The 15,240-nt window shown below is 39.4% G+C and overlaps 1 protein-coding gene across 1 annotated transcript in view; it reads left to right on the forward strand.

The window, feature by feature from the left end:
• The window catches only part of ank1a (ankyrin 1, erythrocytic a), a 239,117-nt gene that overhangs the window by 113,592 nt on the left and 110,285 nt on the right, over nucleotides 1–15,240 (forward strand). The window contains exon 3 of the mRNA XM_041788242.1: nucleotides 11,134–11,226. Coding sequence (XP_041644176.1) covers nucleotides 11,134–11,226 — 93 coding nt within the window. The remainder of the gene's footprint in view (nucleotides 1–11,133; nucleotides 11,227–15,240) is intronic.

Genomic DNA, 15,240 nt, shown 5'->3' on the forward strand with positions numbered 1-15,240 from the left:
GCCAGTTTGGCTGCCAGTGTCATCCTGTGGGCTGATTTGCTATCAGACTAGACGGTTATAGACCGTTGCTGGTGATGTTGCAGCTATCTGAACCAGGACGAATCAAGTCGTCTGATGATGTTGCCTGAGAATTGGTTTGTCAAATCACAGACAGATGGTTTTAGGACGTTGCAAGTAGATGAAGGTGAGAAAGGGAAATGGAAGTCACATTTTCATAGGCTATAAACGGCAGCAAATATTTGTTTAAAAATAGAATATTTTTGGGATAATGATTATATCACCCCCTGTCCTCTCCACTTTAGGATGCACAGTGCTAGATGAGATGAAATGTGAGAAATTTAAGGCTGTGGGAGCTACATTTGTCCATGAAAATAGTAGCTAATAAAGCATTTTTGTGTTTATATGTGCCGTGAATTTTGCTGCCATACTATGATGATGATGACAGATGAATTAGTGACGAGCAGGAATTACATAGTCTGAGATGATAAAGATGCAAGAAAAAACTGTTTATGTGCAAAACTTTCGCTCTTGTAGAGATAGATTTTCTGTGCAGTAACTTCAGAAATAAATCACTTTAAATGAAGCGAATGACAGTTGTTGCTGTTAAAACTATGCATCGTGTCCTTCAGTTGCAGTTGTGTATGCTCAGTGGTGTGTTCGGCCCGTGTCAAGCAGTTTCAAATCGTCTAGAAGCAACTTGTGAATCTTTGGCCTGAACTAGGCTTAACAAAGCAGTTCCTTGTCATTTCATTCAGAATGAGGATGAATAACAGCCAACCTCAGGGCAGTGTTGAAGAAATTTTCTGCTTTTGTCCATAACAACATCACTTATAAAGTGTTTGCAAAGTAGCACTTCCTGTTTGAGATAACAGTTCTCTATAATACTTTTATTTTGTGTATTCAAGCTAGTGCTGAACAATTGATCAAGTTTTGTCAGGCATAACTGTTTAACTTTATCCTTAAGACAAACTGGACTGGTAATAATAATAACTAGGCATTAATTAATGCCTTAACTAGACTTAATTAATCATAGGTCTGTACAGCAGTGGAACTTCGATACTGTATCAGCACTTGGACTGGAGGTTGTTAAGTTAAACAAAGCCTGGTCCTCACTGCTATAGTTTCTGTTCTGATCATTTTCTTAAGTTAATGTTGTATTCTCTTCTCCAGGGTGTCTGTTACCCTGCTAGATGGCCCTTTTCAAGCATATATTACATGACTTTTACACATTTTTCTCCCCTTGTAGCCGATCTCTTTGGAAGCTCATTTCCTGTGATGTGTCCAGTTAATTTGCGTTGAAATAAGAACTGTAGACGAGATAAATCAGGAGCCTAATGGGATTCTGAGAAGAGCTCTTTACTGTTCAGCACCTCAGCAGTGATGCTGCGTTATTATAACTCCACTTGATTTTTTTTTTTCCTCAGGGTTTGAATAATTTAGTAGGGGTCCATTTAGTTTAGACACTGTGTCAGCTCTTCACCAGGAGCTAGCCTGACGTTAGCCTACTTTGAGCTTGATTACCTGATGTTCCTGCACTTCATGATAATGGACGAGAAGGTGGACGATCCAGAGAGGAGCTGATGCACTGCAGTGCTAAAACAAACTGGACTGATGAATAGGTGTTTTGACAAAGGTGCTTGGTTCTTAATGTTAAGAGACATTTGTATATGGGAGCCACTCTGAAGCGTATTGTTCTCTCTGTGCTCACAGAGGCAGTGTGAGTTATTGAGGCACTGCAGGTCCATTGAGCAGCAGAGAGCTGTTCTCTCCCTGTGGAGTGCTTATTCTAATGAAAGCTCAGTGCAGCCTGCAGCTTAACCAGTTAAACAGAACTCTGAATATAATCATATTCACCCTGCCTCAATTTTTTTTTCACACAAAATCTCTATGCAGAAGCGTTTACCTCGAGGTGTCGTCTCCACCTCATTTTTATAAGGAGGCATTTTTACTTGTAAGAAAAGTTTTTATCATTTTGGTATTATCAAAAAATATCAACAGAAATGCCCCTTATTGTAGCGTTACCCATGTTTTCTCACTGCATACTTTTCCTCTTTCAAAATAGTTTGTAGGTTTTCTAAATTTGCCGTAGTACGAAAAGGAAGAAGGAAACCTAAAACCCCCAAACAATTTTCAAGTGGAGTAGAATTTTTGTTTTGCCATTATACAGTTTTAAAAGTACATAAAGTATTGTTTTTTTCAAATGCATTGACTTATTACATGATCTGCTACTTCATGCTACAACCCCAATTCCAAAATATTTGGGAAAGTGTAAAAACAGGTAAAAACAACAAAATGCAACGATTTGCAAATCTCATAAGCCCCTATTTTATTCACAATGGAACATAAACAACACATCAGATGTTAAACAGAGAGATTTACCATTTCATTTGAAATAATAGCTCATTTTGAATTTGATGGCAGCAACAAGTCTCAAAAGTAGGGACTGGGAAATAACAGGCTTCAACAGTTCAGTAACAACACTACGAACATTTTAGAGAAGCAGAGTCTCTCAGAAGTAAAGATGGGGTTTACCAATCTGCAGAAAAATATGTCTAGAAATTGTGGAACAATTTCAGAAAGATGTTCAGAGTAAAATTGCAAAGACTGTCTGACCATCCACAGAAAAATAATAGCATTAAAAGATTCAGAGAATCTGGAGAAATCTGTGTGCAGGGACAAGGCCGAAGGTCAGTTTATGTTTGTGATCTTGGAGACATCAGGCGGCACTGCATTAAAAACAGGAATGTTTCTGTACTTGAAATCACTGCATGGGTTCAGGAATGCTTTCCTTTCTGTCAACACACTTCACCATACATCCACAAATGCAGGGTAAAGCTGCATCATGCGAAGAAGAAGCAGTATGTGTACACAATCCAGAAACACCACATTCTTATCTGGGCCAAAACTCACTTAGGAGGCAAAATGGAAAACTGTTCTGTGGTTTAGATTAATAAAAATTTGAACGTCTTTTTGGAAACCAGAGTCGCCATATCCTTTGGACTAAAAAGGAGAGGGACCGTCCAGCTTTTTATCAGTGCACAGTTCAAAATTCTGCTTTTCTGATGGTATGTGGTTGTTGCATTAGTACCTGTGTTGTGGGTAGCTTACACATGTGGAAAAGCACTGTCAATGCTGAAAAGTGTATAGAGGTTGAAGAGCAGCATATGCTCCCATCCAGACAATGTCTCTTTCAGTGAAGGCCTCACATATTTCAGCAAGACAATGCGACAACGCATACCGGATCCATCACAAGAGCATGGCTTCACAGTAGAAGAGTCTGGATGCTGAACTGGCCTGCCTGGAGATCAGACATTTCACCAGTAAAACATGAACAAAAAAATCAAACCGAAACTGTTTAAGCAGCTAGAATCCTACATCAGATAAGAATGGGACAACATTCCTCTCCCAAAACTCCAGTAACTGGTCTCCTCACCCTGCAGACTGTTATTTAAAGAAGAGGGGATGCTACACAATGCTAAACATGGACCTGTCCCTACTTTTTTTGAGATGTGTTGATGCCATCAAATTCAAGATGTGCAAATGTCTTTAGTAAAATGGTAAAATGTCTCAGTTTGAACATCTGATGTGTTGTTTTATTGTGAATAGAATCCAGGTTTATGACATTTGCAAATCATTGCATTCAGTTTTTGTTTACATTCTACACAGTGCCCCAACTTTTTTGGAATTGGGGTAATTTTTATACTTTGGGGGACATAAATGATACTTTAGTGACTCATATTGGGGGAATTAGAATACTTGATTGGTAAATTATAAATGGACTAAAGCTCTTTCTAGACTGCAGGTCGTACGTGCATTCACACCCATTCCTTGACATTTAAACATTGATGGCAAAGACTGCTGTGTAGAGTGGCCATCAGTACTAAGTAAGCCTATTCATAGGCATCCATACATGCTCACACACCACTGGCGCCACAGTGGATGTAGTTAAGGGTTAAGTGTCCAGCCCAAAGACTAATCAAGATGTGACTGCAGGACTTGTATTAAACTATGACCTTCTGGTTGAAAGATGACTGAGTTTACCTACTGAGCATCAGAGCACAAGAAGGGTATTTCTCAGACAGTTGTCCATTTCTGGACTCCACCTGAGGTCACCTGTGTTTAAGATAACTTTCCTCTGTCTGTTTCCCTCCATTTCCCTCTCTCAGAGGACTTTTTACTCACTCAACCTCACACATGTTCTTTTAATACGAGCCTTCCTCTGACATGCTCTCCTCTCTCTTTTGACTCTTGTCCTCAGTCGTATCGTTGGCTCCGGCTCTGCAGCTGACACTGGAAGAGATGAGCTGCAAATGTTGAGAGGTAGCATCCTCCTGAGTAGCCCTACTCCAAAGGCCATCAGGGAGGTTTAAAAGCACATAAAGCAAACAGGCAGAAAAATCACCAACTCTATGTGACTCATACTGGTTGTCTTATGCTTGTCTTGGAGTTTGATGTAAAGTATACCCAAATGCCAAGAGGCTTCTAGTTAGACGTTCAGAGAATATGAGTGTGTTATCCCTTTATCCCTCTAATCTACAGCATAACAGTTTGAGTTCCCTCTGCGCGTCTGTTCGCTGCCCCGAGGCTCCCACAGGCTCTGCAGCAAACGGCCTGTTACTCTTATCAGCACCCCCCTCCACCTCCTCCTTTTCCTCCTCCACCCCTTCGCTCCTCTCTCCCTGTCATCACTAGCCGTCTGCTACTTAATCCAATTATTCGTTTAAGCTGACACGCTCTCTAACTCACCACAAACTCTTCAGATGACGCCCTGTGCATCACGTACACACAGGCGCCCACACTGCCGACTCATAAACACGCACAATCCCCCCTTGGTGTTGTGCCGAGCACTTCTCCTGCAGATACCTCTAACAGATGAAGGTCATGCAAAGTGCTCATTCATGCTCAAAAAGCGATAAAAATACCTGGATAAAATGTCGCAGGTGTACTACAGTCCAGTCTAGTCGTGCATTGTAGTACCCCCTTGTGTCGCTTTCATCTATTTTTGGGTGTCCTAACTGAGACTTTGGCCTCTGCTGTCACCCTCTGATTCACTGTACCCTTGAGGTGACTCTGCCTGTTTCTGCTGCTATGTGTTTACCAGATAATACATCCGTCCCCTCAGACACACAACCTGACACGAAAGGTCCCGCTCCCTGGGTTTAATGTGTGGGTGTTTGTGTTGTTTCCGTCTTTATAGCAGATCAAATGTCCTCAGGATTGTAAAGAGATGAGGAAAATGCTCAGAAAAAGGACATTCTGTCTCATACCTGTTTAGAATAATTTAAGGATGTTCATAGCAACTTATTTCACTGTTGATTAATCAGACATTTAAAATCAGAAATAGTCTAAAGGTAAGAGAACTAATAAAATTAGTCCAGTTTATTCAAGCACAGGGAAAGCTTATCTTGCGCAGATTTTGTCATCAAGAGCTGTGTCACAATCAGACCAGGTGAGACCACCCCATCTGCAGATAAACAAACTGGTTAGTCTAGTATGGCTAGCATAAGCAAAGCTAACCTCCAGTCCACTATGCAGGTTAATGCCCTCAGGTCTACATGAAACACTGATAACTAAAGCGATCACCTGTGGTTAATACTCTGGTTTATGCAGCAGAGAAACACTGTAGCTGTGGTGAAGTGTGGTTTTGTAGGGCTAATTGAATTGATAGCTAATCAGGATAAGCAAATCAGCGCTGTGAATTGTATATTTTACTGAAATGTAGCATCTTTGACTGTCAGTTTGAAAAAAACTAATCTGTTGTTGCTGTTGCTACAGGTTGGATATTCTCCTCTGCCTTTCAAAGCAGTCATTGCCAAATCCCTCAAACATTTTTTAAAGATTATTTTTGGGCTTTTTGCCTTTATTTGGATAAGACAGCTGAAGAGAGACAGGAAATACGGTAAGAGAGAGTGGGGAAAGATAGGCACCAGTCAGCACTGAGAACAGGATTCGATCATGTGACCAGTGCATCGAGGACTATAGCCTCTGCATATGGGCACCTATATAAGTCCTGTAAGTTAATAATATTAAGCCAGTGTTGAAATTCTTCTTGAAATCAGCAGAATAAAAGTAAGTACACAAACATAACCAAGTGACGTAATGTTATGTTATTATTTTTGTTAAAATTAAAACCATAAATAACAATCTGACAGCATACAAGACAATTAGATGTAGTCTTTTTAATATAATCTCTTGCAGCTAAGTCTTTATTAGTGAGTGATCTGATTTCAGAAAATCATATTAAATAATTTTGTTAAACTGAAACCCGGCTACAGCAGGATGAAAATGGAAGTTTAAATGAATCAACTCCTCCCAGTCATATTAATATTCATATACCACGCGGCACTGGCCAAGGCGGTGGAGTAGCAGTTATCTTTAATTCCAATCTCTGAAAGTCCCTGTAAATGAAATCCAAATTGTGTGTCTTAAAACACCAGATATGTTGGAATAACGTTGCTGTAAACATGTGAAAACACCCCCAGACCCCTCTAGATGGTTTGGGGATCCCCCCACCCTAGTGTCCTAGTTTCCTGTGAAAAACACTGGGATTGTAATTCTTGTGAGTGGGTGTGGCTTCAGCTCATTAAACTGACATGCTCACACCACCCTGGAGCAGTTATTACAGCCTCTTCTCGTGATTTCAGAGTTAAATTTTATAAACTTTGAGATTTTTTTGAAGACTGAAATTTAGCCTGGTGGTTCATAACACAGTGGCCTGTCACACAACAAATCTATTTTTTAGCCAATATAAAACCGTGGTTCATTCAAAACCCTTATTCTTATTGTTCTCATCCAGTTTTAAAACCCTCTTAGTCAGTTTTATTAGGTTTACTTTACCGCCCTCCTGGCCCATTATTGTGCTAAAGGTTTGCTGACTATTAGGCAAAGGTAAATTAAACTTCATAGTTTTTGTGTCCTGAGAATCATTGCATTTTATTTATCAGACTATTTGCAGCACTTTGCACTTTTTGTGTGTTTTTTCATTTAGATTAACACATGCAATAATTGAATCACCATAATGAAGGATACTTGTTGCATTACACCTTGAGAAGTTTTCATACCTCTCTGTTGAATTAGGGAATTGCAGACATGTTGTTGACTGTTGTCAGGTTATGCTGCCACCTGTTGGAGTTCCTTGTGCACAGCAAAGCTAAGTGAACGGAGCAAACACTAAACCAGCTGTTAAATGAAATCCAAAGTACGATCAGCATCATTATTCTTATCAGCAGCAAAACAAATATCATCTGGGCATCACCGGATCTGTATTTTTTATTTCACAAGTAGAATTTAGGTTATTTTTGCATTTTTGCAGGATCAGTTTGGGACATTTCCGATAGCTGCAATAAAAGATGAAACCTGATGCAACAAATTGATTAGTGCTAGGCTGGAACATGTTTTCTTTCTCAATCCAGTGATTAAAAAATACTTTAATGCCAACCATTGACCGACTCACTGGTCAAATCAAATGGACTTTGTGGTTTGTTATCTGAGCTCATGTGCAGCTTACTTGAGTTTCTCTAAGTGCAGGGTTGCAGTGCATGTGTGAAAAGGTTTTAGTTGTGTTCACACAATTTCACAGTATGACCGTTTTAGTGAGAACAGTCAGTATAACACCATGAATACCTTCCAAGAAGTCTTCAGACACCTTGTTAAAAGCTTGTTCTGAGAAGTCCCAGTCCAAATGTCGGGCCTTTTTTTTTTTATTCTTAGTGCAGCTATATACTTTGGTGAGTGATATGGTTCTACTTTTTACTGTTTTTTGTGAAAGTAAGCACGTCTACAGTTTTCTTTTCTAATCAACAGTTTCTTGCTAAAAAGCCTTTGATTTTAAAATGTTGTGCTGCCATGGTATGACAGGCCACATCACTGCATCTTAAAAACACCACATATGTGCTGTAAAATTGCTGGCGTAAAATGAATATAAGTGTGCAGAAGCAGCCGTGACTGTGTAATTATTCCCTGGGTTTTACAGTCTCCACCCGTGCAAATCTTGACAACTATTTCTGCCACAGTGGGGCAGCTAGCGTCACAAAAGGAGCTGTGTTAGGTTGTTTTTGGTGCTGACACAACAACAGTCAGGAGTAACAGATGGGGTTTGTTGTGTGTGTGAGTGTGTGTGAGTGTTTCAGGGTGACCGGCGGTAGAGTTTGCTAGAGAGTGGGTTTGATTTTAATCTCAACAGAAGCAGTGTGAGCAGATCTGATAGCCTTCCCTCTGTCTGCTGGGAGACATCTGGGATGTGGTCTGAATGTTTTGTTGTTGGTCTGAATTGCTGAGAGGAGCAGACAATTTTTGCACCTTTGTGGAAAAAGTGACAATAAAATTAGCTTTTTAAGACCTACTCATTTCTTCATCTAAAATATTGTCTGCCTCTTGTATATGGTTTTGATAAATATATTGATATTACATAATGAGACACGCACCATCACACAACCTATCACAATTGACACTTTGCTCCCCATAAGCAGCAGCTTTGCTGCACTAAACATACTGGGATGCAGATCAGGTTGGTGGCGCCACTTTTCAACAGCTTTTCTCCTTCATTTGGACAATCCTTTATTTAACTGAAAGGGAGTTTTACAGTTAAGTAAAGGAAAAAATATTGTTTAGAAATAAAAAAGATAAATCATATTGATATGAGGGATGTGCATTTGTCATAGCCTGAGTGACATCAGCTGTTTAATCACTGAAGTGGGTTCTCAAGTCTAATCCAAGGTGCCCACCATGTTGAGGCAGGTCTAAACCTCCTGACAAAGACCTTCATCATCCCAGCTTGCAGTTATGTCAGCCACGCCTCTGATATAGTGTGTGCCCATAAGAGCATGTACGATTCCAACCAAAAGTGTCTTTTAAACCAGACTTTGAATATGTCTATTTCAGCTGTAAAAATTAACATTTTAACATGGGATGTGTTTGTGACTTATGGGGTTCTGCAGCAAGCCTCAAGTGGACACTTGAGGAACTGCAGTTTTTTGCATTTGCTTCATTTTCCAACAATGGTGGTCATGGCTTGGCATTTTAGGAAAATTTCTCTTCACTAAAAGTCACTAAAATTTATTTAAAGAAAAGTCTAAGATTCTGAGAGATGGACTGTGATGGACGTCTGATGCTGTTAGCTTGATGCTAACACATAGTGGACGTTAGAGATAGTGCTGCACAAGTAATTGAATCAGAACCGTGATGTCAGGCTGTGCACTTACCTTATTGCATTAAATGCTGCAGTAAGCTGTAGAAAATAGCTGTAGAAAAGCTTTTATTGCACTTTGTAGTTAGTTGGTTAGTTTATTGCCCCTTCTTGGAAATGCATTTTCACAGATTCTATACGTACAGGTATGAGAACGCATTACAAGAAGAACGATCACAAGACACAAAAAACACATAGCATTCACTTCCAGCAGTGAATTCCAAATAAATGACGACAATCAGAAGAGGAGTTGTAGAGGTAGAAGTACCTTTATTTTCAAAGAAAGGAAACTTACGTTTTTTTAATAGTAGAACTTATAGAAACTTCAGGTTTCATATATTTTAATGCTTTCAATGTTTGTATGTTTTGAGTTGAGAAATACACACTTCAAAACTATCATTATTCTCTGCTTTTTCCTTGATAACCAGCAAGTAGACTTATGCTACCATCTATAAATTATTTTGCATATTGACTATTGTATTTCACAGTTACACAATATTAACAAATTATGCAGCTCTACTTTAACAGGCTAACCAAGTTAGCATTACTTTGTGCTAATTTCAGTTAAAGAAATGATTTGTGAGAGAAGTGAAGTTAGTTTTGTTTGTCTGTTTCTTCTTTTTGTTTTTAAATGGTAGTAAGCAAACAGATTTGATTCTGTCAGCCACCGTCTGACAGTTGTAAAGCATTACAACCAGGCGCTGGTAAAAACGATCAAATTTGTTTTTAAAATTGGGACTGTATAAAAAATAATGTCTGATCCTATATCTTGTTTGAAAATATATCCATGTATTTTAAAAGGTTTGATACATTTCCCATTCCTGCTGCTAAGTAAAGCAGCCTTGTATAGTGTGTGTATAATTGAAAAGGTTGACAGTGAGACTCTCGCAGTGGTTTGTGGGCTCTTACCTCACAAATATGATGGTTGGTTGAAAGCTCCACCACCATACAGGTAGCTAGCAGGTTTATGAGGTCCATATGGTTAGAGCAGATGGTTGAAGAAGCTACGCAGAAACGACACAATGTGGATTTTGCTGAATGCAGTGGAAATCAGGAGACAGTTTCCCTCTGTGAGACCCCTAAACAGACAGCATCTTATAAACCAGTGTGACTTAAATTTTCTTTTTTACTCTATCTGGTTGTTGTCTTGACCTCACAGATTTCTGGTGATGAATTTTTACATTTGTGTTTTTTGTATATTGTGTATATAAGTTTCTATAAAGCTGTGCTGGTATACTGTGCTGACTTTCTCTGAGAACCTCTTTAAAAGGTCAGACTCTGCCTCTACTGTGCTGCTTTCTCTCTCTGTTATTGTGTTAAATATGCTGTATGTGGTATTTCATGCTGCACAATCATGGTTGCACATATCTGTGTGTGAATTCGGGGTAAGTACACCAAACCTTGTGTCTGGATGCCACTTGCACAGTCGTGACACAGGGGACTCCTCGACTATCTCCGGCGTGTAGGTCGCAGCTCTCCACAGCCGATCCATCCGTGAGACACAAACCATCAACACCAGATCCTCCTCCATCGCCATCAGTGTGGCGTTGCCCAGCGCTCACCACTGTATGTGTGATGTCCTCGTGTCGTGCCGCATCGTGCTTTCACACTCATACCACTCATCCTAACCTGACCTGTTTCCCACAGAGGGTTTTTTTTTTTTTTTTTTTTTTTTTTTGAGGGAGGGAGGGGAAGGGCTATGTGGGACGGGGCGGGGCGGGGTGGTTCCTCTTCCTGCTCTCTTCCTTCTCCCCCTCCCTCCCCCACCTTGTTTTCTACCTGTGTCTTTATAAAATGTTCGCCTGTACCTCTTTAACTCTCTCATTTCCTTGCCATTGTTTCTGTCCGCTCCTCTTCTCTCCTCCTCTCCTCTCTCTTGTCTCTCCATCTCTCTGCTCCTCACTGTTGCGATTAACTGGGCTCTGTCTTTATGTCGTATGTTCTTTTAGGCCCACGCCGTACATCGCTGGCTAATCGATCAGGACAGTAGTGTGAGCTCTGAGATGCCGGATGGCCAAGGAGTATGGCACTATGATGATGAAGTAAATATCTGCAACACGTATATCTGGCTTTTCCTATTTCTATATATCTCTATGTATATATATTGTATATATGACCATCTTTGTATGTGTCACTGAAAGTGTGTGTCACTATTGTTGCCCTGCTGTTGTTGTTGTTTTTTTTATCTTTATCTCTCTTGTTTTTGTTGTGTGTTGTTGCTTATGGTACTGTAGTTCTGGTTCCTTTGACTTTCTAGTGTTGCTGTTGTGCTGTGAGCTGATTCACTAGGGTGTCGTGGGATCAGGCTGGAGCTTTTTCTTTGTTCCTGTCCTTGCTTGACGTATTGTACTAACTTGCTGATTTTTTTTTTTAGTTCCATTTCTTGTTTTCCTTTTAATTTTTACATTAAAACATAATATGTGTATCTATATTAACTTTATTTCATCTTCTGTGATTTCTCTGGGTTTATTGTCCTCAAGCAGAGCATATTACATGGCAAGAGTCCACGGGCAAAATATAGATTTATTACCTACTGACTCAATTCAGCACGTGTGCGTATGCTTCTTCACAAAGCTCTTCACACCACACAGGTCCACAGTAGTGATAACAGACAACAGTATTTTTCCTGTGGGTTCTTTTGGTTTCTAAAATATGCTTGCGTAATCTGTGCCACTGTGTTCGTGTTTAGGATAAGTCTAGGTGTGTGTGTGGGGGGAGAGTGAAGGAAGCAGAAGAAGAGTGTGAGGGTTGTGTTTGTATTTTGGGGTCAATTTCTCTATTCTTATTGGTGTGTTTGTGTGCATGCTTTTTATTCTTCTTTGCATGGCATCCGTCTCTGTGAAATTGTTGGATTTGAATCATGCTGGCTACACGCTAGACGATTTTGAGTTTGATTTCAAGCCTGATTTGCCCCCCAATAATCAGGGTGGCATGGTCTTATTTTAGTCTTGTCACAACAGATTTAGTGTCTGAATAATCCTCACGTTTGTGGTTTAAATGCAATTATCTTACCATTCCTGATCAAGTTGGAGATCCTCATTCTCAAGTTGTAAGTATCAAACATGTTAGATGTTTATGTGTCCAGATCAGGCTGCCAGTAAAATATTTGCCAATATTTTGATTGCGCTTTAACATGCAAATATTTTTTAATTTCCTTATCGTATGTATTTTTCAAGAAAGACAAGCAAAAAATCATTCTATATAATAACCAACACAATAATAAACAGATAGACTAAGCTCAGGCTCAAAAGCTTTGCAAAAATGTCTAGAAAAACATACAAAATCAATAAAAGTAGGATATTTTTTGCAAACTATTTAAAAAAGATGTGTAAAGAATAACATCTCTGCTGAAAAAAATGTGTTCAACTGGTATTTTGCCACACATTTCAGGTTAAAAACAATATCGCACCTTCTGCAGTAGGACATATCTATTTAATTGTATCTAAATTTTGATTAAATGTTCAGCCTTACTAGGAAGTGTCACCAACAAGATGTTGCATGCTTTTAAAGCTCACAAACATGCTGGTGAACATAAACACAACTGTGCCCTCATCCAAGTGGAATATAGAAAAAGAAGAGCAGCATTTGGGATTATGGTCTTAATATAACTGTTTTTATCATGCCTCATGCATGATTTACCACAATAGAGCCAATGACATTGATTGCTCTTAGGATTCACAATATTATTGGTATGCTGTCGTTATCAGCAGATATTAGCTTGAAATGTTAATTATCGACAATGGTAGATGCCAAAATTTCTGCTGATATGTAAAGCTAATACAGTCCTGTACATACGTTTTAGAAATGTTGGGTGCGAATGATTCACTGTGGGGCTTGGCATAACATAATCTGGGGTCAAGCTCAGCGGCCAAGGTCAAGCTCGACAGCCTTTTCACCCCTGGTGATATGCCTAGAGACCGCCAGCAGTTTTCATGCCTTTGGGACATACACAGCATAACCAGGGGTTTTGTGGCAACCCTACTACCAGGCTGTGCTAACTCACCATATCCACCCCTTACTCTGCCCTAAAGGTGTGGACTTTATTTTTTCAACTGATTATTATCCCTAACCCTGGTGATAGGCAAGGACATCCAGAGCAAGACCGGGGTGGTGTCAAGTCTCCTTCCTTCCCGATGGTGCCCCCAGATGAGATTACTCACCATATCTATGTCTTACTGCAGCATCAACCTTTAGCCCAAAATGCCTAAAAGTTCTGCACATTTCTGTGTATCATATGTTTATAGTGGCAGTATTAATAAGGACTGTTCAATTATGGCAAAAATCACAATTATTTGATTGGTGTTGGGATCATTATTATTAGACACAAGTCACTGTAAACATCTGAATCATGTGCATTTATTCTACCAAAACACTCTGAACACTTTGAAAACAAACAATGAATTACTATAAATGGGGGGAAAATGCATAAATATGCAAAGTTATGATGCATAATTCTATTAATTGAAAAAACTTAATAGCTTCAAAAATATCTCAGAAAGCAATAAACATTCACCACATGGCAAACTCAGGGACAAAATGAGAATGACACAGCAGTCAGTCACGATTATCTTGTTTTTATGATCATGGGAAGTCAAAATTGTAACTGAAATTAGATTAATTGCCCAGCACTAGTATAAATCATTTATTGGCCTCAAAAATTGGCACAATGTACAAGTGTACCATCAGGTAGGTAGTTGCTTCAGGTGCTACTCACTCAAGGAGGCCCTGAACATTTTGAATGAAGCCCCAAAAATATAACAAATTCCAAACTGTCTACGTTTTTTGTATCGGCTAAAGTGAGTTTTGAAATAGCACATTATCAGCAAAAATAAAATGTCCTGAATCACTAATTTCCCTCAATATTTGTATTTCTTTGAAGGCCACATTTGGTCATGCAAGTCTCTGTGAGATTTCTTGTATGTGGAATCTTTACCAAAATGTTCTAGGATTATAATGTTAAAAAAACAATTGTCTGTCTGGTCTCCCACATTCCTTCTCTAGCTGAAGACGTGACAATCGTCTAGTGTGTAGGCAGCCTAATGTGTGACTTTTGTTGTGTTTGTGCTTTGGTCTGTGTTTGTGAATTTCTCTTGTGGTGTTTGTGCTGTAGATGTCGTGGTTGTGCCTGCCTTTGCCTGTGCCTTTCATGTGTCAGTGTTGTGTCTTGTGTTTTTTGGCCGTTGTGTGTTTCCCGTCACTGTTTGTGATGTGCTGTGCCTGTTATGTCTGGTTTTATCTGTTGAACCAGTCTGGGACAGGTTTGCCAAAGGTTTTATTGCACCTATCTGATGGATGATCTTGAATCCATGCTGACTGTGTGGAGGAGAGATTATCTGAGTGCAATAAAGCTGCTGGGAAACTTGTTCCAGACGACTCTTGCCGATGATGATTTCCCCTCTTATCCTGGCTCCCCCCTTGCTCTCATGTCAGATTCCTAAACCCACTTTCCTGATCTCCATATTGCTCCCAAACACTCTGGAGCATAATTTGGTCTCTGAACTTCAGTTGATTTGGATTTATAGAGACATGAATGTGACATTTAAAAAGAAACTGAAAATATAGGTGAGCACATAAACACATAAATAAGGTAACACATAGAAGGCAAGTGGATGAGTAAACATTTTAAATCTCAGTTTCCTCTGGCGACTGGCCCAACACAACAATATGGAGTGTTGTCTTTCCCTTGGTAATGCTCTTGAATGCGAATGCTCTGGGAAATGGTATTTTTCCTTTTCATTTGACTTTTCTTTGACCTATTGTGTGAATGACTGAATAAAATATATTTTTGCTTGTCTTAATGTGTCAGGTAGGAATTAAAACACCATCCTATTAAACTAAAAACTCAGCCCACATTTACCTGACAGCAATCCCAGCTTAAAAAAAGGGAAACTTAGGTTGTAATTTGGGTGTTTGTTTGCACAACAATGGCCTTTTGCCGCCTCGGAGTCTTAAAAAAATGGGTTTCAAATTTGAAAACAGCACTGTTTCCATTGCCATGCAGTCTCCTAATATGAAGTCCTTCTGAAACAGAAATATTTTTTGCTCTTGCACATTTC

The sequence above is a fragment of the Cheilinus undulatus genome, linkage group 5, assembly GCF_018320785.1.
Source record: "Cheilinus undulatus linkage group 5, ASM1832078v1, whole genome shotgun sequence".
Taxonomy (NCBI): domain Eukaryota; kingdom Metazoa; phylum Chordata; class Actinopteri; order Labriformes; family Labridae; genus Cheilinus; species Cheilinus undulatus.